Source organism: Rhineura floridana, chromosome 2 (genome assembly GCF_030035675.1).
Source record: "Rhineura floridana isolate rRhiFlo1 chromosome 2, rRhiFlo1.hap2, whole genome shotgun sequence".
Taxonomy (NCBI): domain Eukaryota; kingdom Metazoa; phylum Chordata; class Lepidosauria; order Squamata; family Rhineuridae; genus Rhineura; species Rhineura floridana.
This window is the reverse complement of record NC_084481.1, coordinates 45,860,518-45,886,010: the sequence shown is the minus strand read 5'-3', so window position 1 is coordinate 45,886,010 and position 25,493 is coordinate 45,860,518. Positions and strand designations below refer to the sequence as shown.

Sequence of the window (25,493 nt, the reverse complement as noted above, 5' to 3'; positions counted from 1 at the left end):
TGCAAGTCTCCAGGGCTGGGGAGCTCATTGCCAAGATCACTGTGTTCAGGGTTGCTGGTTGCCATTAGAGGCGGGCAGAAGCATCAACTGGCTGGAACTACGGGCAACACATCTGGCCCTCCGACACTTTGCAGCCACCATCAGCTTGCCAGACGTTCTCATACGCACCAACAACACGACGACTCAGGCCCATTTGAACAAGCAGGGAGGTACCCGCTCGAGGACTCTGAACTCCGAGTCGATTGCAGTGTTGTTGTGGGCAGAACAGCACATGTCGTCGGTCACATCAGAATACATTCAGGACCACTTGAATGTCACGGTGGATTGGCTGAGCCGACAGCGACTCTTCCCAGGCGAATGGGCCCTCAACGTGAAGGTGTTCAGGCGAGCTTTGGCAACTTCAAACTGGACCTATTCGCCTCCAAGGACAATCATCAGACGCAGCGATTCTTTTCTTGATTCCATAGTCGCGGAGCAGAGTAGCAGGATGTGCTGGCAGTCCCTTGGCCCAAAGGCCTACTCTATGCATTTCCTCCGACTCCTCTGTTGTCCAGGGCCCTGAAAAAGTTTCGGGCAGAGGGAGCTCGAGTGGTCCTCTCAGCACCTTATTGGCCAAGGCGTCTCTGGTTCTCAGACATCATACAACTGGCGCAGGTGCCACCGTTTCCCCTACCGGCGCATCCAGACTTGCTCCATCAGGGCCCTCTCTTACATCCAGATCCTCAGTGGCTTCAGTTGACCGCATGGAAATTGAGTGCAACAGACTGTTAAGACTGGGGATTTCCCCAGCAGTAGCGAATACCATCTTGTCGGCAAGACACCCTTCCACCATTTGCAGCTACCAGTCTGCATGGAAGGCTTTCTTCATCTGGTGCAACAAGTGCGACATCAGTCCAGAAGCAGCGGTGGTTGCTGAGGTACTACTGTTCTTGCAAGACGGTCTTCAGATGGGCATGCGTCCAAATATTTTAAAGAGGTGAGCGTCAGCCTTATCATCTATTTTACGAGCAAAGGGCTCTGTATCCCTAACTTCCCATCCTCCAATCAAAAGATTCCTTCGTGGAACCACTGCCCTCAGCCCTCCAGTTCTCCATCGTTTTCCATTCTGGAGCCTACACACCATCCTTTCTGCTCTTCAAAAGCCTCCGTTTGAGCCATTAGGATCCATTCCTCTGAGAATCCTCTCTTTCAAATCTATCTTTCTGGTGGCCATTACGACGGCACGCAGGGTATCTGAGCTGCAGGTTCTGTCAGTCGAGAAACATCTGTGTACTTTCCACAGAGATAGAGTGGTGCTGCGAACTGACCCAACCTTTGTGCCCAGAGTCAACTCAGCTTTCCATAGACAGCAGGAAATAATCCTACCTTCTTTCTGTCCTAATCCTTCCCACCCCAGAGAGAAGGTGTGGCACTCGCTAGACATCAGGTGTGCTCTAAAAAATTATCTTAGCAGAACTAGGTCATTTCGGAAATGTAATTCTCTATTTGTGTCCTTCCACCCTGCTACTTTGGGGAAGAAGGTGTCACGCGCTACCTTAGCTTGGTGGATTAGAGTTTGCATTTCTTTAGCGTATTAACCCTACACTTGCTTTCACCATTGCATCTTACTGCTCATTCCACTAGATCGGCTGCTACTTCTGCGGCTTTTTCCACCAATGCCCCAATAGCAGATATATGTAAGGTGGCCACTTGGTTGTCTCCTACTACCTTCACACGGCACTACAAAATTGATCTGTACCCCTCAGCAGAGGCTTCATTTGGTCGCAGGGTTCTGCAATAGGTCCTGCCTCCATCTGACCCACCCTCGGTTTGTAACTTTAGTACATCCCACTTGGAGACCTCTGTCATCCATGAGAGAAGGAATAGTTTGTTCTTACTGTAAATGGTGTTTCTTCATGGATGACAAGAGGTCTCCAAGGCACACCCTTGCTACATTGTTTGGCAGGATGGGACTGTGTCACTGAGTGCCATGACTACTTGTATACCTGGGGTCTTTGTCCAGCTCACTTGTTTCTAACATGTTGATTCCTTTCATGTTGATGGATGTTATGTTTGCATGTGTTATGTTCTCATCTTGGCCTTTCAAACTGAGGCTGATTGCAGGAGCTTAGCAAGAATGAAACTGAGCCTCAGCAACAGGGGAGGAGCAAAAAACATTCGCTGAAGCGTTTCCTGTCTCTGAGCTGTAGGGGGAGCTACACTACCCACTTGGAGACCTCTTGTCATCCATGAAGAAACACTGTTTATGGTAAGAACAAACTGTTCCTTCTGCCCAATTATAAGTAACCCCCCCAGTCCTCCAGAGTGTATTCCATCCCACCATATTCCAGAGGGTCCCTGATCCTAAGGAGCAACTTTTTGGAGGCCACTAGGGGGCTGCAGAAGTGCGGGAAGCTGTTTCCACAAGTTTCCTTCTGTTTGCAATTCTCAAGATGCTGCCCATATTCATTTGGCATGTAAAAGTGAATAAAGTGGTCAATCTTCTATGATGTTATATAGGACTCAAGTGGGTTTAGCTGGGTGGCATATTATTTCGAGAGACTTATAGGTATCCTGGAGAGTTCCCTAAACTATACTGTGGTTCAGTCCTGGTTTGCTGTAGTAAGGATTTCCTTAATGGGTTTCTTATTTAAATGATGATTTAAATGCTAATTTTAATAAGTAAAATTTGCTGTTCTATTTAAATTTTAAATGAAGGAGGATAGAATATATTGATATAGAAGACTGCTACAAATTAGCTTTGATTTCTCTCTTTTCTAGGGAAATCTGGGTACATTTTTTGTTACAAATGTAAGAGTGGTTTGGCATGCTAATATGAATGACAGCTTTAATGTCAGTATACCGTATCTACAAATTGTAAGTACCATAACATTACAATGAAGCTTTAAGCATAAATATTAACATGGATTACATTATTTTAATTAGTATGTATTTCCATATAAATAGCATGGGTTCTTTGGCAAATGTCAATGAATATTTACTTGGGAAAATTGACAAGTTGTAGAAGTATTGTGTATGTATCTCCTCTGGTGGTTAAAATCAAGGATCTTTCAGCTGGATAACTTTGGAGAGGGGTGTGTGGCCATGGGTATCATGAGCCCCAGAAAGCAGTTCTGGAGAGACAAAGGAGAAGAAGACAAAGATACAGAATGGGACCCAGGGGAGTGTCCTAGCGGGTTACAGTCAGGAAGTGCTGAGACAGTAGGCTTCAGTACTTTTGACAGTGACAGCTTCTTCCCCTTAGCTCCAATTACAACAGAGGGAACACTGGCTGATCAGGAGCCCATCCCTTCTCCCTTCCACACACACCCTCTTCTCCCAAGGCGCTGCCTCTGCACACACTTCTAGAGGAGGAGGATCTCAATGAGGTGCTACTGTCCCCATCACTGCAGACAACTGCAACAGCGGGCTCAGCTGGCCCCCACTTTCCCACATAGGAGGAGTGCTCGTATATGCAGCCATTCCCATTCTGTGACACCTTCCTCATGCAAGTAGAAAGAACCCACTCTAACCTATTTAAAGATTGTAAGGGGGTGTGTCTAATTGCTGTGACAACATCTTAGCTTTGAGTAGTCATGCCTAGGTATGCTGTGTAGAGATGTAGAATCTTGTCTCACCTGTAAGCTGATCCATGAAGCACTCTAAAGTGAAGTTTTTCATTAACCATATGGGAGAAAAATACACAGTGACTCTGAGACTGATTCCAATGGGCTTGGCCAGGACAATGGGTCTTTCATCAGGAATATACAGTAACTTACATATTAGAGACCTGTCCTAGACGAGTTTGCTGTGATATGCACTATTTATTATTCCCTTATCAGGCAGTCCATATGCAGACATACACTGATGGACTGGTGATTTTGTGTTTGATCAGCTTTTAGGCTCATAGAGAGACCATGGAGGCTCTTTCTTCCCCAAGATCTGCAGTCAGATTCACATGCTTCTTTGCAACAGGCCAGTGGTATTTCTGCTATACTGAGTTCATGGCTAAGTTGATATTTGAACTGGGAACTTCTGCTCATAGCTCACACTCTTTGCCACTAAGTCACACCAGTTCTTTAAAAGTTTGGTCAGTCTGTTTGGTTTCCATGGTCTTTACCCTGTGCTGCAAGTTGAGCATTCTAGTTGTATTTGATCAGAGGCATCACTGAATTCCTATCAAAGTTCACATATTTTTTTCCAAGTTTTCAATGTTTTCAGCATTCTCTCTGTTAAAATACTCTGTGCTTTTATCATTAACAATAACTGGAAATAGAGTAATTCAGGGAATTAGTGTCAGTAATTTCAGTTAATTATATTAAGGAATCACATGTGAAGAAGGCATTTTTAAACAACATATTTTTGCTTGATTTTATTTTGCAACCAGCGCTCAGTAAAGATCAGAGACTCAAAATTTGGTTTGGCACTTGTCATTGAGAGCTCCCAGGCGGTAAGCAACTCAACATAATGTACTACCTTCAGTTTTTATCATGCCATACAAAAGTCCAATAAGTCATTTCTTAAATGTCTTGAGTCAATCACCTGTACTTTGTGGTATTTAACCCTTAGGAAATTGCTGCCTTGGTTAGGATGTCATAGTAGTATGATCTTTGTAAATTGGATAGCTGAGTTATGAATGTACAGAATAATGACCATGATAAATGAGCACCAGGTGACTAATCAAATCTCTGAATGAGACACCAGCATATCAGTTTGGTCACTTACTATTTTTGAGTGCTGTGTTCCAGTGAAAGTTTAGACTACAGTCTTTAAATTATTTGCTCCTGAGTAGTTCTTGGAGTAGAACTGTTTGGGAATAAATAACTTCAGCAACACAACTTAGAATGTGTCATTGCTGATTAATTTCCCCACGGTGCAGCTGAGATTGGTATTTAAAAATAGATTTCAACCTAGAATTGTTCTCTTATTTTTGTTAATACTATCTTTACAATTATAACAATTCATAAAAATATGGTGACATGAACACCTAATATACTGCAAAAGACCATTAAATTGTTGTATTTCTGAAAATTATTCAATATAGCTGAATGAATTATATGATTGAGCATGATTTAAATTGATAATGTATTCCTGATAGGGCTGTGGCTTTTCTGTGATGTGGTATACCATTTTATAGCCATGAAAAATGTATGTAATTTCAGTCAAAACTATTTACTGAATATGGATAATTATACTGTTGGATAACTATTGGAAATGTTTTATTTTAGCATATACTCTCTTGCAGACTGGTGGTTATGTGCTTGGATTTAAGATTGACCCAGTTGAAAAGCTAGAGGGAACATCAAAAGAAATAAAATCACTGCATCAAATTTTTTCAGTTAATCCTATATTTGGAGTAGATTATGAAATGGAAGAAAAGGTATTCCCATTTAAAATAAAACAGCTACTGCTTGCATAAAAATAATTAAGGAATAGATTTAAACATGTTTTCTTTCATTTGTTAATTTTCAGCCTCAGCAGCTAGAAGATCTGACAGTGGAACAGATACAGGATGATGTAGAGATAGAAGCAGATGAGCAGACAGATGCTTTTGTGGTAAGGTTCTACAGACAAAGAATAATCCTGTGATGATTAACCTCTAAGGATGCAGCCTTGTGCACACTTATCTAGTAGTAAACCCCATGGAACTCAGTGACCCAGTTTGCACGTTATAAGCCCCATGGCTTACTGTGAATGCTGCCAGATCACTTTCACTTCACTCCTCCCCTAGTGTGTGGAGGACCAAACAAGCAATGAAGATTGGCTTTTCTCTCTAACAAACCATGATCAATAAACCAAGAAACAAACCACAATCCCTGGTTTGGACATTATGGTAAGCCAAGCGTTGTTGCATTAGGGAGAGCAAAGCAGGAGTGACTAGGCAGTATGCATGCTGCTCCTTTATGGTAAATATGGTTTACTGTGAGTGGAGCAGTGTAATTTATTCTGAATAAATATCTGTAGTGTCAGGGTGCACATTCTGATCCTATGGAAAGATTACTTCATGGATTAGATCCAAAGATGTCTTGTGCAAGCTCAAAGGCACTTCTGCTTGTACGAGGCAGCCCCACCAAATTATTTTGATTTACCTGTGCTGCTACAGTCCCCCATGCACCATCCCACACTGTTTCAGGGGTCCCTTGATGCTTAGGAGCAGCTTTTGATGGGGGTGGGGGGTGGAGGACTGGAGCAGGGGGAGTTGCTAGGAAAGCCCCGCTGCATGAATGGAGTTCCAGTTGTTCATCTCTGGGTCCAACCCTGTATTTTATAGAATACTTCTCATTTTTGAAGAATGGAAAACTACTTGAGGTACCTTATTTTTTGCTTGCTTGTATGTTTCACACTCATTTGAGAAGGTGTTTCCTTGTACATTGTTAGTGATTAAGCAGAGTGGTTCTATTTTAGCTAGCAATCACCATGAAGCTATACCTTTCTTGTGGTCCAACTGTGTGAAGTGATAAGAATCCATATAACTATATTTTGTCCTATAAAAGACAAAACAAGATAAAGTTTCTAAGGTACTTTTAAAGTTACCTTAATTCCAGAGACCCTTCAGAATAGGAAATGGAAATCTTGTAGCACAAGTAGAAGCCCCTTGCACAATCTGGCAGAGACCCAGAACATTATATACCCAAAATGTTTTTTGCCAAACATCTGTCGCTTAAAGTCACATTCATACTGGATTTTTCAAATGTCAAGACATTACCCTATATCTTCATCTTAAAATGTACTAATTTGAAAATGCCTGGTGAGTTTGTTAAGCACCTTTCAGTTACTTCTTTTTCGTTAAGGAAGGATACATGTAGATATTTCCCATGTCAATATTGTAATATTTGCCTTACAGTCACCTGAGTCATCACACTAGTACACATTTCTTAAGAGAGGCAATCCAAAGTTTTTTACATGAGGAACTAATGAACAATCCTGACATCTGTTTCACAACAGTGTATTGCATTGAAGCAAGCTATTTTAAACTGCTCAGAATTGCTGTTGGTTATGTGTAATACAAATATTTTCTTTGTTTTTAAACAAGCTCTTTTTTCTAATACTATATTTTCAAAAAGTTGCCAAGATGAAAGGATTTTTCTTTTATTTGATAGATAAAATGGAAATATTCATACAATACTGATTAAGGGGGGAATGAAACAGAGGTAGAATATGTCTGAGTGTGACTAACATTGGATATTGTCCTTAGATAATTACTTTTTAAGGTTTTTAATATATTTTTACTTTTCTGTTGTAGGCTTATTTTGCTGACGGGAACAAAGTAAGTTTTTATTTTATTTTAAATAGAACTTAATGATGTGTTCGTTCCTAATGGCCTAATTGATTGCCTTAACCTTTTTTTTCTCCTCATTTTTCTCTCTTCCTCATTTCCTGAAAAAAAAAGCAACAGGACCGTGAGCCTGTTTTTTCTGAAGAGTTGGGACTTGCAATAGAAAAACTAAAAGATGGATTCACACTGCAAGGACTCTGGGAAGTAATGGGCTGATATTAATTTAAACAATATTTAGTGAATCTGTTTAATTTCTAAAAGCCATGTCATGAAGAGGCTACTGCTGCCTGTTTTATGGAGATTATTGTATATAGAAGAAAACTATTACGAGAAAGAGATGATATACAGTGTATAGTCATTTTATAATAAGATCTTATATTTGTAAGATATGCAGTGTACTGTTTTGTATTTATATATATTGCTTTCAGTGGTTACATTTAAAATTATTTGCTTATTTAGCATATATGTGTTGAACACATATGACTGTCAATAAAAATGTATTAAGGGAATAAGTGAAAGAATATGTGCTGTTTCTGAATCATTGCTGCCATTATGGTACTTATAATATTTTTGCAAAGTATTTTCAAGTTGTGACCCAGTCATTATATCTTATTCCTAGTTCATTCCACTAAAGTTCTGGACATTCCGTTACTCTGGATGCTTGCTGGAAAATGAGGTGCTGATTTTGTGAAAACTACTGGATGCTTTGGCAAATGTTGAATTTGTCTTCTTCTTGTACCTTTCATCTGTTCAATTTTTATTTATTTCTATTTGACAAAAATTTATGTCACTTGACTATAAAGACCTCTAAGCAATTTATTAGTTTTTACTAACTAGTTATTACCTACCATAGATTTGGTGATCACCTTCATCCATTAAATTACACAGCAACCCTAACTATAGAAAGCTGGTGTAAGTAACACCAGTGTAAGTTACCCCTATTCCAAACTCTGTTCAGGAGGAACATGGAGGAATTTGACTTACACCACCCTTTGTGCTAGCTAAATTCTATAGAGCTACTAGGTCATATGACCGAGCTGAAAGGGACTTGAAATAGGTATAATTTTCTCTTTGCTCCATCCTGCCCCCAGAACACTCCTCTTTTTGGACTTACACCAGTGTAAGTTACACTGTCTTAAATTATAACAGCTAAACCCGGGAGAGGGACTTATGCTGGCATATCTTCAGCTCAGCCAGGGTGGGGACTTAACTAGGAAAGTCCAAGATCTGCAGAATCCAAACTCTCTCATCCTAGTAGATCTTGGATTGGGATCATGTCAGGCTCCCAGCCATGGTCATCATCTTGTCACGGTCCCACCTCAGGGTCCTGGTCTCTTAACTGTTCTCTCACCAGCTCTAGCAAAGATCTCTCAAGATCCCACTGCTAGGCAGCACCACCAGACACTCCCTATGAACAATATTGCCTTGAGACTGTGCCTTCGTCTCCTCCTGGCTTATTGCTACGTTGTGTCTTGAGTGCACTTACAGGCCATAACCCCCTGTATCTTTGTACCTATAAAGATTACAGCCCTGGGTTGCTCTGGATACCTGATGATGTTACACTATCTCTTCACCGCTGCCACCATTGATACTGTTTCCCAACCTTGGTATATACCCTGCCCACCCTTCTGGTCTGTGAAAGCCCAGCCAAGGATCAGGTGTTTTGGTAAACCAAGAAATATTTATTTATATACACAGGGAATAACAAGATTACTTAAAGGTTTAGTCCAGAAGGGTGTGGTTTCATAAGATGTGTTACTCTTTGTGTTTCTTAGTCATCAGTATCCTGCCTCACTACCCGCCTAATCCAATCCACCCAACCAACCCTCTCCAAAACCAACCAAACTGTCATCCTCTCATTTATACCTTCAGAAACTCGAAACGCTCAGCCAATCATCATACAACACTCATCAACATTCCAACCCATGTACTCCCCCCTCTCACTCAGTCTATTTACCACATATACTCTAATAAACCCACACTTACCATATTTACAGTATTATATATACAGGGACATCACAGATCACAACCCTCTTTTCTTCTTTTGTATCCCATTGCAATTTTCCAAACAACCACCTCCTCAGACATAGTACAGTAGGGCCCCGCTTACCAGTGTTCCGTTTTGCGGCATTCCGCTGATGCGGCGGCTCTCAATTAGGGGAAATTCCCTGTTTTAAAGCTGATTTTGCGATTTTACAGCATTTTGCGTCAGTTTTGTGCGACGCGGCCCATTATAGTCAATGGGTTCCGCTTTACAGCTATTTCCGCTTTACGGCAGGGGCCTGATCCCTAAACCGCCGTATAAGCGGGGCCCTACTGTAATGTGGAAATAAATCTGATTTCAGTACAACTTGTTTCAAGGTTGACAGTGTTATTATCTAATTGTATGATTGCTCAGGAACACCCCTTAAGTTACTTTCTCAGCACCAAATGCTGTTAATCCAAACTCTGGAATTCCCTCCTACTACAGATTCATTCAGCTATGAGAGTCTGCATGTTTTGGGTAAGTTGTGAGACGTTTTTAAATTGAGCTGACTTGTGGGGTGGTAGAGGGTTGAAATTTTAGCATTTAGTATGAATTTTACTTGATTTTTGTAATGGACTCTAGCAGGATATTTTATAGCTGCCTTTCAATCTCCTGCTCCAAGCCTTCAGTATTACATTTAAATAAAAACATTCTGGGACATGCAAAGCATTCAAATAATTAGATTGAATAAATGGGATCTGCTACTTAAGAGTGTTACGTTGAAAAGGAATATAGAATATAAATATGCAAGTGTGATTTTAGTTCTGTCATTGGGTTCCATTCAGTGCTGTCCATGCACAAAGAGTATGTACTGCCACTCATGTATCAGGATTTCACCTTCCTCTTTTCCCCATCAGCTTCAGGAGGGACGAGAGGAAGGTGTAGTCCCATAGCATGAATGTAAGTCTGGTCACACAACACTGAATCATGCCCATTGCCAGAATTCCAATGTCATATAAAATTTAATTTATTAGTTGCCTGATACCTAGTGGTCTCTAGTATACTTTCATAGTACTATAAATCAGAAAAAAAACCCTTCAGTTCAGCTTTGTTTTATAAACGTTACAAAAAGGAGTATCACAACATTTTTTCATGCAGTGAGCTAACAGTGTATTGTTAGAGAGAGGCAGCTGCTATATTTTCAAGTAAGATAAGACCTTGCCAACAATTTCTATAAATGGAAAAAAGCCAAATGACTTGTTCATCCAGCTGTTATTTAACAGCTGACCTTTTGAGTATACATTGAGCAGAACCTATTTAATATTTTCTAAACCTGTATGGGTGGATCCAGACTAACAGCAGAACCCTAATTATGTCTATTCAGAAGTAAGTACTATTGAATTCAATGGGTCTTACTCTTAGATAAGTAGAGTCAGGATTGCAGCCTAGATTACACCTTTACGTCTCACTGAAACCATTGAAACTTAAAATAGTAATGACTAACTTTTTTACATTGATTTCAATAGGTCCTAAGTGTGACTAACTTAGTCTGGATCCAGCCCATTGCTAGAGGAAAGTTCTTTTATATTGAAAGCATAAAGGTGAATGTCAGTAAATGATACAATTACAGGCTTTGGCTGCCATCCTGATCCAGTAAAAAAAAAAAAAGTTTTATTAACCACAGCGGTAGCAGAATTGTACCTGTTGACTCATCTAATGAGTAGTTAATGTGTTTCCTGAAAACTTACATTCGTACTTTGACTCCAGCAGCAGAACACTTGCCATTCTGGAATGATATAAAATGTACACCCAGCTTGGCTAAGCATACATATCTCGCCCGCATGGCAATCATTCACTGGATCACTGAACTCTGCTAATATTTTGAGACTCAAAATGCTTTCTGCTTCTGTTTGAAATCAGTGGACATTTTTCCATTGCTTAAAGGATGAGTATGTTAATAAATCAAAATAACATTCTAGATGTATCTAGCAGCCATTTAATGGGAACTTGTTTTCATAGACATATACAGTGGCCTGATTTTTCTGGGAAAAAAACATTTTAAATTATTTTCAATTAATCTGTTATGAATGGCTATCATAGCTCTGCCTGCTGACTTTCAACTTTCCAGATCATGCTTGAGTAACATGAACATACTGAAGACCTACTTCATAATGACTACTTTGTTCCTAATTCTGCAACCTTACTGACTCTGGGTTCTAACTATATGGTACAAGTAAGCTTGGTGATTCAGTGTGTGTAACCAAGTAAAAGTAATTCCCTAGTGACTAAAACCAACAGTTGCTTCTTTCAACCCATAACAGCTGCAAGCTCTACTCTTCTTTCCACACCATCCATCCTAAATTCCAGCTTGTGAAAGTCTGTACCTATATTTAGCAGGCAAGATTAAATTACAGAAGCTTCAAGCTGGGCAAAGCACATTGATCTGTCTTTTTCAGGCAGACCTAGGTACCACTAAGAAGGCTTTTACTTCTACCAAGCTTTCCATAAAATGGATTCCCAAAAAGAACTCACTGAAGAGCTTCGACTTTATCAATCCACTCTTCTTCAAGATGGCCTTAGGGAGCTTCTGGAAGAGAAAAAGTTTGTTGATTGTTCCCTAAAAGCTGGGGATAAAAGTCTTCCTTGCCACAGACTGATTCTGTCAGCCTGTAGTCCTTATTTCCGTGAGTACTTCTTATCTGAGCAAAGTGAGGAGAAAAAGAAAGAGGTAGTTCTAGACAATGTTGATCCTGTCATCCTAGATATGATTGTGAAGTACCTTTATTCTGCAAGCATTGACCTCAATGATTCTAATGTACAAGATATTTTTGCCTTGGCAAGCCGCTTTCAAATTCCCTCGGTTTTCACTGTCTGCGTTTCGTACCTTCAGAAGAGGCTTGCTGTTGGTAACTGCCTGGCCATCCTTAGATTAGGTCTCCTCCTTGACTGCCCAAGACTTGCACTGTCTGCCCGCGATTTTGTGTCAGACCACTTTGTGAAGATTTGCAAAGAAGAGGACTTCAGGCAGCTTGCTCCTCATGAACTCATATCAGTTATTTCACCAGACAGCTTGAATACTGAAAAGGAGGAAGTGGTTTTTGAGGCCGTAATGAGTTGGGTACAAGCAGATAAAGAAAATCGAGTGAAGAGTCTTGGAGAAGTGTTTGACTGTATCCGCTTTCGCTTGATGGATGAGAAATATTTCAAGGAGCATGTTGAGAAGAACGATATACTCAAAAGCAACCCAGATATTTCAAAAAAGTTTAAGGTTATTAAAGATGCATATGCTGGGAAACTGCCTGAGCCTACCAAAAGTGCGGGAAAGTCAGCCAAAGGCGAGGTTAATGGTGACGTAGGGGATGAAAATTTACTCCCTGGCTACCTAAATGATATTCCGAGACATGGAATGTTTGTTAAAGACCTCATTCTTCTCATCAATGATACTGCTTCTGTGGCTTATGATCCTACAGAGAATGAATGCTATCTGGCTGCACTGTCAGAACAGATTCCCAGAAATCATTCCAGCGTAGTCACTAAACAAAAGCAGGTCTTTGTAGTGGGAGGACTGTATGTGGACGAAGAGAACAAGGAACAGCCTTTCCAGTCATACTTTTTTCAGGTATAAATCTTCTGCTTGTTTGGTTTGTTGGGTATGGGAATAAATAGTTTTTGTGCAGCCCCTTTGGTGTATCATCCCTCAGCCTCTAGAAGTTGTACATTCTGTAATATCTTTCTAGTTCGGGTCAAAAATGATTAGAAATCCAAAGGTGCTTAATAATTTATCCAATAATTTTACCATTGATCCTTTAATTTCAACATTCCTTCCAGATTATGCTCAATGCTATATCACTTTCTAATTTCCACTATGATATTAGATGGTTTCCCATAAAAGCTTTTTTAAAAAAATTGCAAACAGCACCTGTTATCTCTGTGTTGGTCTACAAAATGTTCTGGATGTGAAACTGAAATTGTATTGTCTTTCTAATAGAACCTGTGGCACCATGTGCAGTCTGATATAAAAGCACTGTCCAGACATTTGTTTGAATACAGGGGAGGTAGGATGACATCCCTTCACAGCCCTGTTCTGTAAGCATGTTTGCTGGAAGGTCTCAAAAGAGACTACTCATGTACAGTTTATACTTGGATAGACTCTTTCAGACCTCCTGCCAAGTGGGAGCCTGGGGTGGGGGCAGAGCCAACAGGAACAAGTGGGCACGAACCTGCTCCCTTCGTATATGTGCTCAGTGAACATCTGAACAGATCTAAAGTAGATTTTTACTGTGGGCCTAAGCATCTTGCCCGTATTTATCCATTTTCTATTTTGTTCTCTTCTCATTTTCCCTCACACAGTTTGAAATTCCAGTCCAGCAATTTCTGATGGGCACAGCCTCTCTGCTTACATGCACATAGACCTTCACTTCCAAGGCCCTCCCCATTCATTTCAGCAGAGCAAGTTGATTATGTATGGACATCTGCTTTTGCAGATTATATGTAGTCTAGGCAGGGCCGGCCCCAGGCATGCTGGGGCCCTTGAGTACTAGCCTGTCCTAGGCCCCTCCGCTCCCCCTCTGCGATCCATGGAACTTAAGCAGGACAGGAGCTTCCATGCCACCCGCCATCACCCCACTAGCCCCATCCTTCACCTACCTTTCCGTTGTTTTTTGCAGCACATGCAGGTTTGCCATCAATCAAGATGGCGGCTCAGGTTTCCCTAAGGGGCTGAAGCCTCTGCTGCCATCTTTGTTGATGGCAGCAATGCGCATGTGTAGCACGCATGCGTGCCATCAACAAAGATGGCAGCAGAGGCTTCAGTCCCTTAAGGAAACCTCTGCCGCCATCTTAATTGATGGCAAATCTGCATGCCGCAAAAAACAATGGAAAGGTAGATAAAGTGGGGGGATGGCGGTCCACGGACGCTTCCGCAAATCACGGAAGGAGAGCGGAGGGCCTCCTTTAGCTCCAGGGGCCCTCAGGCCAGTGCCCCACCTAGCCGCCCTTTAGAAGCGGCCCTGAGTCTAGGTATGTGTAGGTGTCTAGGTCAAAACGTGTAATACATTTGCTCTCCTCATCAGTGTTCTTTATTAAGTTTTTCAGAATATAAACTTTGCTCCATTGAGAATTGAACTTAAAATCAGAAGCCTTAGAGTTCCTTCTTGTATCTGAACTCAAGGAGGACCAACTAGTTTTAAGAATTATCAGCCTATATATTCTTAAGAAGCCAGGATCATCAACCATGGTTTGATTCTGGCTTGTTAGACCAATCCATAGTTTAACCAGAGCTCCCTTGAATTCAGACATAACCAGCAACCCTAGTTAGTTTAAAGCCATTAACTAAAAACTCTTATTTGCCCTGCAACAGGGAATATATAGGTAGTTGGGGAGTGTGTGGGAATTTTATACCAGAAAAAATGGCATAGAGAGAACTCCCAACGCTGACCCATCCAGTGCTGCTGCTTTTAACATTAAACAAAATGAGGGAGGGTCTTCACTTATCCCCCCTTCTGCACATAGAAAACCAAGATGTCTGTGAAAAGAGTAGGCTTGAAACCTTCTCCCTGACAGTTGTCTGTGTCAAGAAAGTTTGATCCAGTCATGGGGCCCCACCTGAAGTCTGAAATATCACAATCTCTCCCTCTTCATTGAGAGGCTATGTACTGCACATTTTAAAAAAAATTATTTATTTTAGAAAATGTGTAGATTGCTTAATAATAGAAAGATGTCTGAGCACATATACAAATAAAAACAAATATATACAAAAGCAGCATAAATTCACTAAAAGCATCTTAAAAATGTAACTAAAAAAATACAGAATCCAGTCATAGGTTTCAGGAGAGTGCATCTATCCTTTTTGCAGTGGGTGAAATGTTTGCAATAAAAGGTTCCTATTCAACTCAGCCCAGTATGAGGTGCTGAGATAATTGTACTGCAACGCTGTGAAAAATAGACCCAGGTAAAAAGAGAAATCTCTGGGTGGGGGATAAAATAGATGCTGGAGGGAAAGTCTGAACAAGAAATAGTCATAAGGAAGGAACAAAAATACATAGCAGTGAAGAAGTAGCAAACATTGATCATTATCAGGGCAGGGCACAGAATAGTAATTTTCAAAAGATGAATTGGGACAGATAAGTTTGCTACAAAACTCTGAGAGGAGGGATTATCACCAAGATATTTGTTGTGGAAGTTTGTGGGATAGGACTAAAAAAGATCACTTCCACTCCTCATCACAATGCATAAAGGTTTTAAAACTGGTAAAACGTTTAAGAACGGGCTCCCGCAGGGAGGAAGGGTGGGATATAAATCAAATAATAAATAATAATAAATAAACGGTTGCCATGGAGCAGATCTTCGTTGTCTCTACAATCCTATATGTGAGTTCTGTGCTAGAGGTTTTAGGTGCACACACTCAGGTGTGGCTCCCACCTTCTAACTCTCAACCTCCAGAATGGCAACCTCCACAATGGCAGCACCTTCAGGATTTTCACTGCATGTGGCTAGAGTGGTGGTGATGGTGGTGGTGGTGGCGATTCTGTACATTCACCTGCTTATTCTATCTTTTATTTTACAGTTTTCCCACCATTTTCCAGTTTGTCTCCGTTAGTTTATTTTACTCGGTTCACTAGCACCTCTGTGTGTTCTCTTCTACTGTCCCTCTAGCCTATGTACCCTTTTCCACTGTATCTCTTTATTTATCATTTATTTATTTATTTATCATTTTATTTATATCCCGCTCTTCCTCCCAGCAGGAGCCCAGGGCAGCAATGTTAATCGCCTTTGTTAATGTCTTTGTTAATGCTTCTTATTCTGAATTTTGAGAAAAGCTGGATGCCGTCTCTTCTGAATGGATTGGTCTTCCTCCATTGCCATCAGCCAGATGCCTGTTTGGACTGGGTGAAGCAGACAACAAAATCTATGTAATTGCAGGCAAGGACCTTCAAACCGAAGAGTCTCTGGATTCAGTATTATGCTATGATCCCACGTAGGTTGCCTAATGTTGTTATATTTACTGGAGATTTTAATTAATTTTCTGTTACACTGAAATGCCTTACTGGTTCCCTCTTCCATTCCAGGTCACTCAAATGGAATGAGGTCAAAAAACTCCCACTCAAAGTGTATGGTCATGCTACCGCTTCACACAATGGAGCTATATATTGTCTTGGAGGAAAAACTGATGATAAGTGAGTACCTGATAGATAGCTTCAAGAGGGTTCCAAGAAAAAAAAGTCGTGATAAAATGTTGATACTTCCACCCTGGTTTCGAAACCTGATTAATAATAGCCCCTTGTTAGCATAAACCTTGGTTAAGGTTGGTACCAGTGTAATCCTTAATGGAAGTGAAAGCTGGGGGTAGGGGGATTCATGGAAGAGAGGAAAGGGGCTGAGGAGGGGAGCTCATGATCCCATGACTCACATGGAGTATTGCCTGTGTCCCTTGTCACTATACCAAGAATTCTAGCTGGGGAGGCTGCTGTATTGAACTATATGCCAAATGCTGGTTTGAATGGCATTTTCTCTGTATCATACTCTTTGTTGAGTTCACTATATATTAAATGCAATGGGCCTTGAACATAATTTTTTCTCACATTTTTTTCAGATTTTTTACAGTTTTGAGCAGACCATAACTTACGAAGTAGAAATTCTGAAAAGCCACTAAATAATGTAGCATTCAACTAGGCTCTGGATCCTAGCATGCATATGTTAATGTCATATAAGCAACTGAAAATACAGAGAGGCTTAAAATTATTTAGTTACAAGTTTTGATTTCCATCTTTGTTCATAACACATTTGCATTTTGAACCAGACCATGGAAGCTAAGACAGCAATTCGAAAAAAGGATAGAGAAATTTCTTAGGAAGATGACATTTACAATGAAAATGCAGGAAATTTTTTAAAAAAGAACTAAGGGCATAGGTAAAAATTAAGGTATTATCTTCTCATTTGAGGTCATGGGATGTTATGGCCATGGGATGTTTGGTCTGTATATTCAGAAGTGCATTCTTGGTTCCATTGTGCTGCAATTGGATCATTTTACGTTGGAAACATTTTCCAAATTTGAAAGCTTATTGTCTTCTAAATGGAAATGTTTTGCAAGGCGTTCAAACCTTTTTGTTGTGATTGCTGATATGATTTCTGACAACAATTCATGTTGCTTCTTTCTTTCCTCAGAAAATGCACTAACAGAGTATTTCTATACAATTCCAAGAGGGGAGACTGGCGTGATCTTCCCCCTATGAAAGTGGCTCGTTCTATGTTTGGTATTGCTATCCATAAAGGCAAAATTATGATTGCAGGGGGTGTTACTGAAGATGGCCTCTCAGCTTCTGTTGAAGCATTTGATCTCACCACTAACAAGTTAGTGAGATATCTATCCTCTTTTAAGAACATGGCACAGTGTATAATGTCCTGCCTGATTTTGACTATTGTTACTTAGTATTTTTGTTAATCACTTTGAAGTTATATGATTATACAGCCACGAGAGTGGCTGTATACTATAGCCAGCATGGATTTTTCATATTCCGTAATGTTAAATTGAAAATACCCCCCTTCCCATTCTGATGCTTCCCATAAGATCATTTGAAAACAAAACCTTACAAAACTTATACTCCTGAACTCAGAAACGCTTGCTTAACAACCCTGTCAATTTTCATGGTGATAAACAAAACAGTCAGAAAGAATTAAGAGTTCAAAGTCTAAAGAGAGAGAAAAAACGCCAGAGTCAGTTCTCATAATCTGTTGAAATTCATTAAAAATCAGCCATGTTCACAGAGTACCCGTAATCCTGTTACTGACCTTGCCCCATACTCTGACCTTCATCTTCTGCAGTTTAAAAGTTAAAAAAATGCCTGGCTGATTTTTAATTAATTTAATAAATTTTGCATTGAACTGAATGATAATGTCGGGCATGCTCAGTAAGAACCAACTGTCAATGTTCTAAAAGCCAGACTTACAGCTGCTTGGCTTGCCTAATCGGGGCCACACCCACACCAGATTTTGATTTCACATGAGACAGTCATGGCTTCCCTCAGAAAATCCTGGGAAGTGTAGTTTGTGAAGTGTGCTGAGAGCAGACTCCTATTCCCCTGAGAGAGCTCCAGTGGCCAGACTGGTTTAACAGTCAGCCACTCTGATTGAAGCTCTGTGAGGGGAACAGGGCATCTCCTAGCAACTCTCAGCACCCTTCACTAACTACACTTCCCAGGATTCTTTGATAGAACCCATGACTGTCTAAAGTGAAATAAAGGCCTGGAGTGGCTGTGGCCTGGGACAGCTTTGGTTTAAATTTGGGTGGGTGGCTACAGTGCCTGCTGTAGAATAAAAAGGTGGGGGGAACCCTGAAAAGCAATGATAGTGTTCACAATATTTTCCTTTTGGAAAGGAAAGGGGCTTCCCCTGTGCCCAGTGCCAATCACCCAATCTAATCCCCCTCGTCCTACCCTCCCTTCCTCTCAGTGCTGTGCTGATCTTGTTTTAGCAGGGAAGAAGTGGCATTATTAAGACAGTTGACATAGTTCAGATAGTCACTTTAAATATGTCTGATTTACTTTGCAATTTCAGTTAAGTTTCCTATAGGAAATCATTTTCTTTTGCTTCTATGTCTGTGACTAAGTGAAGTACAGCAACACTTTGCAAAATTTACACTAAAAAAACTCCAAACATAATTGTGGAATAATGGCACTGACTATTCTGCAGAATAGTCTCCAGTGGACATTAGGAGTACCTCAGTTTGCACAAAATAAAACAATACGAGGTGAAATATATTCTAGCAAAATTCTAGGTGTCCTCTATGTTTTTAAATGACTGTGTCCACCTTGCCTTAAATGAAGTGATTTAAACATAGCAGACTGAAAACATGCATCTTGGGCAGGCTAAGTTTGTTTTTTACAACAGCTAGAGTCATTCCTGAAGTAGCAACATATTGTAATCCGTCTGCTTTTACATCAGACTGCAGTTTCAGATTCAACTATTAATGCACCCAAAATAGAAATAGAACATAACCTACAATTTGAAACACAAAAGGCTGTCTTCACCATCATATGACACTGACTAATAAAAAGGCATTGAAATTAATAAAGATAAATTTGACACAGGTTTCTAGGATGAATAATGGGAGAAATAAAATTTTCCAGATTAGATTCTGTGTATGTTTTGTTGTTTTATTTCTAGGCCGCCTTTTGGCCAAAATGGTCCCCAAGGTGGCTTACACACAAATAAAAAACACAAATACAAAATACAAATAAAAACAATACAATTTACAAAAAATCAGACTAACAAAATTGTAGCATTTCTAAAAAGCATCAACAGCTATCCAAAAGCATTCATCTTCCTGGTAAAGGACAGTCCCCAGAAAAATGTCACTGAGAGCAGGGGTGAGGGGGCAAAGCAGGTGGAAAAGTGTGCCCCTTGATGGTCCCAGCACAGTCTTACCCCAGCAGCACTACCTCTCAGTCTGCAGCATCTCCTGATATGGCCCAGGCAGAGGGGTGGGGCAAGGCAGGTGGAAAAACTTGCCCCTTGATGGTCCCAGCACAGTCTCACCCCTACAGTGTGTGTAGAAACAATAGTAACACAGGAATGAAGCAAAGTAAGAACACCAACAAACATACAAAAATGTAATTCTCCATCTTTGGAGATGGCAGGTATTGCCACCACTCACCATATGCTCAGAGGCACATGTGACCAAATTCTTGCAAGCTACACAGGAAGTGGATTGGACTGTGAAAGACCAACCCAAATTGTGTTTGCATTTTGACAAATTTGTAGGGCAGTCCAATATGTCAGAGAGGAGGTCAGGTCTCCTGCTCCCCTGGTGCATTCACTCTAGCTGCCCAATTTCCCTGCTTTTTAAAGTTTGATAGAAATATCTGTTGGCTATAGGTACATTCTTAAACTGCAAGGTTTTTTGCCTGTTAGTGAATATCAGAGAATGAGTGTTGATGAACACATTTGGGCTGGATCACTTCCTTAACACTAACTAGATTTCAGTTTCTTCTTGAAGAATTTCTAGATGTGCAGTTCATTGGCCCATAAATTTTTATTGTTTGCAGCATCTCATTCTTAAATGGTTGAACTCAAAACAAATGTTTTGCTCTCCTAGAATGAACTGATAAATGACCTACTTAGAAGTAAGCTCCATTGTAATCAATGGGACATATTCAAACTTAATGACCATGATCAGAGAAATGTGTACACCTAGGAACCCAAACATATGTTCAGTGCTGTCAGCCATGGACCACCAGTTTGAAACAGAGTATGAATCTGCCAGGAGTAAAAAAGTATCTGGAATGAATCTCCCTCACTTTGTCATCAAACAGGTGGTTGGTATTGTTGGGAACTGTGCATGTAACACAAAACACTGGTTGCATAAGCTCCAGCATGGGAACAACTTGTGTTATTCTGGTCTAGCAGGGGATTCATTCATATACTGCAGGGTGGGAAACCGGAACTGTCCTTCCTGCCAATTACCTGACATCAATATCAGCTTATCAGTGCTGACAGCAAGCCCTGCTTACCAAGAAATAATTGGAGGTGCACTTTAAGCTCCTATTGTTTGTTTGCAGTAATGGCTTTATGTCATCTATGGGGCAGATGGCCATGATTTGGGAAAAATAGCCTTGCAGGCCAAATTAAGACATTTGCTGAGCCCAACTAGGCCCACAGACCTGAGGTTCCCTCACCACTGATGTATAGAAACCTGCTTTTGGATTTTCGTAGTCCTTCCTGGATAGGCGTGATTGTGTTTAGATTGCCTCCCTTCCTCTTCCGTTAGCAGAAACATCTGATGCAGTAGTGACTCACAAGTATGTGTGTGGAAGCAGAGGTGGTGCTATAGTGGTGAGTGAGATGGCAAGGCTGGTGGAGCTCCACATTAGCAGCAGTGGCCCTATAGATGTTCACACACCTGTGAAGCCACCATGACCCCAGAGCTACTCTGACCCCACTATCACCTTGTCATGTCCTAACAAGCACAGCGTTGCCCCCTCATGAACCACTTCTGATCCACTGGATCATAAGCACTTTTGTTAGTGCAACTGGGTTCCATCTTGTGACTTTGAAGGTGATCTCTCTTTATATACTTTAGTCTCCATAGTTTATAAACCAAATGATAAACACAGAAAACCAAGAGTTCACACTCACTGCTTGGAACTACAGATATCCAAGTGGAACCGTAGGACATATCCTGAGTGTGTCTTGTTGCCTCTTTCTGGTGGACCGTATAGAACTTACTGCTTGCTAGAATTCTTATGAAGAATGCTTGAAAAGAAGGGTCTTTTATCAAGGAAAGCACTTTTTATAATCATTTGCATATACTTGGGATCAAGTATATCATCACTGTAAGGGTGAGGAGGTCCTGAGCGTGCATTCTTTTTAAAAAATAAGTAAATGGGAATTCTCGTTAAAGAAAATAAAAAATAGATATTGCAAAACAGGAGTTAGCCTACTCCACCCCTAATCTGATTGATATAAAATATAATGTATGAGTCTACAAAATTAATTTCTTAGCCAGGTTTAATCAGAAAATGTACAGCACTTTGGCAAACACTGGAAAAATATACTTCTCTCTCAATTTACTGAACAAAATGTGACTACTTTTTAATTATGAGGATTACGTTTATAATACTTGAAGGTGTTTTAATCCCAATACTTGTAGTTTTAATAGCAAATTTGATCTACAGTAACTTGTGTTATATTAACTTTTGTTTTATTATACACCAACATTTTTTGAAGTCCACAAATTTATTTTCCCTGTTCCCTGCACCATTCATTCCATGTTTCTTAATTTATTTCTTGATTCAATATCCTTCCTATAATGTCAAATTCAGTTGTATAACTATGAAGAAGTAAATATATACTAAGCTGCTTTGATGTGATTCATCATACAGATTGCTATATGATTCTGTATTTTCTGTAGAACTGATAAATGACCAATAGTCTTTTGAACAGCACTCTGTTCTTTTGGCATGCTTTACTCTTATTTGCTGAGGAAGTCTATTCATCATTAATGTATGTCAAATTCATATTTATTTATTTAAAATGTTTTAACCCATCCTTTATTGCAAAGTGATACCATGGTGGGGCTCAGTAAGATGAATAAAAGCCAGAAAATCACAACAGAACATAAACAAGAGCAAGTCAAGCACCATCTTCTGCTTAAAGATGTGTAGTCTTTACAGTGTTGGACTATCATCAGTCTAGTTGCTGACAACATATTTTATGTTAATGTTTAGTAAAAAACACAATTTTTCTTCTTAATATAGCTCAACAACATAGTGATGATTATTTCCACAATTTTTTCTGTGAACTATATTTCATTTTTTTTCATGGCAGGGCAACACAACCTGACATGTATATATTGTAGCATGACCACAATTTTTCCAGCACATCCCAGAGTGTGGGTTGAATCCAACATTTTCACTCTGTTCATTGAAAGAGTTGTGATCACAGAAAGGATCCTTTTGTGACGACTCTTTATTTTTTAATATATGAATGTATTTATCTTCAGAGCTGTTATACCAACATCATGTTTTAAAACTGAACATTATATTTGTTAAATTACAGATGGGAAGTTATGCCAGAGTTTCCACAGGAGAGAAGCTCTATCAGTTTAGTTGAACTGTCTGGCTCCTTGTATGCGATTGGTGGCTTTGCTATGATTCAGCTTGAAACAAAGGAATTTGCACCTAATGAGGTTAATGACATCTGGAAGTAAGTTATGATTGAATATTACTCTTTTTGCTTATCTAACACTGCAATCCTATACATGGTTATCTGGCAGCAATTCCCATTAGACTTAATGGGATTTACTTCTGAGTAGACATGTATAGGCTTGCCCTGGAAAATGTTTCATGTTAGTACCATGTGAGATCATCTGCAGAGCCCAGAGAAGAACAGCTGTTTTTGTAAATGTTCTAATATAGGTTTAATTTTTATTAACAATCTTTGTCTTATTTCAGCTCCTAAGAAGAAGCCAGTTAATTTGGGCCTTTTGGCTACAAAATATTATGCACTTCAGATTACAAAATAATCTTAATATTCTGTCATAAAAACATCAGGTTAATTTAAAATTTGTCATATTATTTCCAGATCTAAGTGAGGCATAACCTCTTCATTCACAAGCAGGCCAGACTTTTTGCTTGAGTTCTCTGTGTGTTTGCTCTGCAAGTACTGTTTTCTTTTGTTCTGACACAGTGTAATCTGGATTGCAGACACGGGTCTGTGCTAAGGGTTGGTGGATGGATTTTTCTGTCTGTTACCCACGGGGTTATGCTAGACTTTCTTTTGGCCCATTTCAGTATAGTGATTTTGGGCCTTTTACATTTGAAATAGAAATATCCCATGTCAACTAATTCAGATTATGTCTGTTATGGATGACAGGATTTCTAGAATAGTGAAATTTTAAAGCAGGGATGAGAAAACTGCCATCAGCCTGCCAGCATGGCCAGTGGTCACGATAATGGTAGTTGTAGTCCAGTAACTGTGTTTGAGTAAATTTCTTCAATGAAAAGATCAGTAGTGGAAGAAAAGCTTCCTGAACGTTTGCCTGCACAGCTGCAAGGGAATGTTGGGTGGGTGTGTTCTAAAGTGCACTTTCAGTTCATGAGGTCTATTAGGCTTGGTCATCATTTCATATGCACTCCAGAACATGCCCCCAAATTCTCTATAGTACACTGGAGTTAGGTGGCAGACATATTAACATGTAAAGGGTTCTCTAAAGGCAGAAAGCTTTAAAAAGAATGGATATAGACTAACTAGGAAGTCTCTTTTAATGGTCCTGTTCTTCAGTCTGCTAGTTCAAATATTTTGGGAGAAGACTTGGAAGATGGAAGGGTAGCAGGAGGCACACTGAGAATGTCCACAGACACAAGTATTTGAGGGTTTCAAGCGGTTGTACTGCCTGCCACAGGAGAAAGGACAGCCATAAAGGGCTTGAAGATCTCGTCAAGCACATAGCTAAGGATGGCACTGCATGTTGTAGGACAGAGACATAGCAGTGGCTGCTGCCAAAAGTGCCATCCCTGTGTTGAGGTTACCCCGTTCCTCTTTGCATTCTGAAGTAATGCTTATCCTGTAACATGTAGCTCTATCCTTAGGTTATTGTTAGCTTGTCACTTACCTCTGTGTTATGTTAGAGCAGAAACTCTCATTTGAAGCGTGAAGATCATTAATATGTTATTTTGTTGAGGAAAGGCCTAAAACTAAATGAGGGCTGCCTTGCTCAGAGATCTAAGATGCCTACTTATAGTAACTTTTGTCCCTGCAGATATGATGATGAGAAGAAAGAGTGGTGTGGTATGCTAAAAGAAATTCGCTATGCTTCTGGAGCCTCTTGTCTTTCTGTTGGCCTGAATCTGTTCAAGCTGTCAAAGCTGTGAAGTGAAAAGCTGACTGACTAAAGATGAGGATTTTTTTAAATAGCCCCTCTGGTTTTGTTGTGTAAGCTTATCCTGTACAGAGAGAGATCAAAGCCTATCTTTATTCATTAAACGTTTATGTATCTGTCTTAAATGCGGTAGGTGTAAAATGCCTCCCTCCCTAGTTTTTACTAACAGTTTGAAGTAAATTCTGTTGTAACACTGAATAAAATTAATTTTGACTACACATTAGTCTTGGAGATTTCACCCGAGTTGTCTCAGGCTTCTACCTGTGCAGTTTTTGCTGCAGCTCCATACACAAAACACACTTAGTGGCCCAGTTAGTACCTTGGCTTGTTATATTTCAGAACTATTTTCACATAAAACATAATTCTCCGCCAATCACAGCACAGGATTTTCCCATTTCTCACTTCCTTCTGCAGCACCACACCCTCCACACTACCTGAGGACTGGCGGATCCTCTGGAACAGAATAGCATATGGCTTAGGGAGCTGCAACAGGAAAAGGTAATTGCTAAAAATCAAGGAACTCCCCTTCCCTGCACAAAAAGAAGTGCCTTCTGTCTGGTATTCTTGCAGCTATACTGCTACTCAAATTTATTAATTGCTGTACTTGCTTTAGAACTCATTCTGAGTTATTGGAGCCATCTCCATCTTCTAAAAATCAGCTTGGGTTTCCTTAAGAAACAATGTGGGGTGATCTTGGCTGACTGTTAAGAAGTGTAGCCATCTGAAGTTCTGTAGCTTTCAACCATTTGCCAACACTGAAAAGGGATGTGGGAGAACACCAAGAAATAAATGCCTACTATTTGGAGGAATAATTTGCCTCTCTACAATGGACAAGTAACCTGGGGGTGTCACTCAAAGTGCCTGGCAGACTAAAATGCTTGTGCTATTGTATCTTT

At 40.1% G+C, this 25,493-nt stretch overlaps 2 protein-coding genes across 3 annotated transcripts in view; both read left to right on the top strand.

Moving 5' to 3' along the window:
* BBS5 (Bardet-Biedl syndrome 5) overlaps nt 1-11,566 on the top strand; it is a 28,394-nt gene extending 16,828 nt beyond the window's left edge. The window contains exons 7-14 of one of the 2 annotated variants that reach the window (XR_009760477.1): nt 2,761-2,856; nt 4,367-4,429; nt 5,225-5,359; nt 5,452-5,535; nt 7,223-7,246; nt 7,370-7,931; nt 9,726-9,758; nt 11,350-11,566. Coding sequence is in view for 1 of the 2 variants with exons in the window: in XM_061608562.1 (XP_061464546.1) it covers nt 2,761-2,856; nt 4,367-4,429; nt 5,225-5,359; nt 5,452-5,535; nt 7,223-7,246; nt 7,370-7,471 (504 nt within the window). In the remaining variant the exon portion in view is untranslated. Of the gene's footprint in view, nt 1-2,760; nt 2,857-4,366; nt 4,430-5,224; nt 5,360-5,451; nt 5,536-7,222; nt 7,247-7,369; nt 8,027-9,725; nt 9,759-11,349 lie in introns of those variants that run through there. The other variant, XM_061608562.1, reaches the window with a different exon arrangement.
* Nucleotides 11,567-11,659: 93 nt separating this feature from the next.
* Nucleotides 11,660-24,815, top strand: KLHL41 (kelch like family member 41). Its single transcript, XM_061608561.1, has 6 exons — nt 11,660-12,840; nt 16,040-16,197; nt 16,289-16,396; nt 17,385-17,570; nt 22,776-22,922; nt 24,478-24,815. The coding sequence occupies exons 1-6, from the start codon at nt 11,731-11,733 to the stop codon at nt 24,587-24,589; spliced, it is 1,821 nt and encodes a 606-aa protein (XP_061464545.1). The 5' UTR covers nt 11,660-11,730; the 3' UTR covers nt 24,590-24,815.
* Nucleotides 24,816-25,493: the final 678 nt, after the last annotated feature.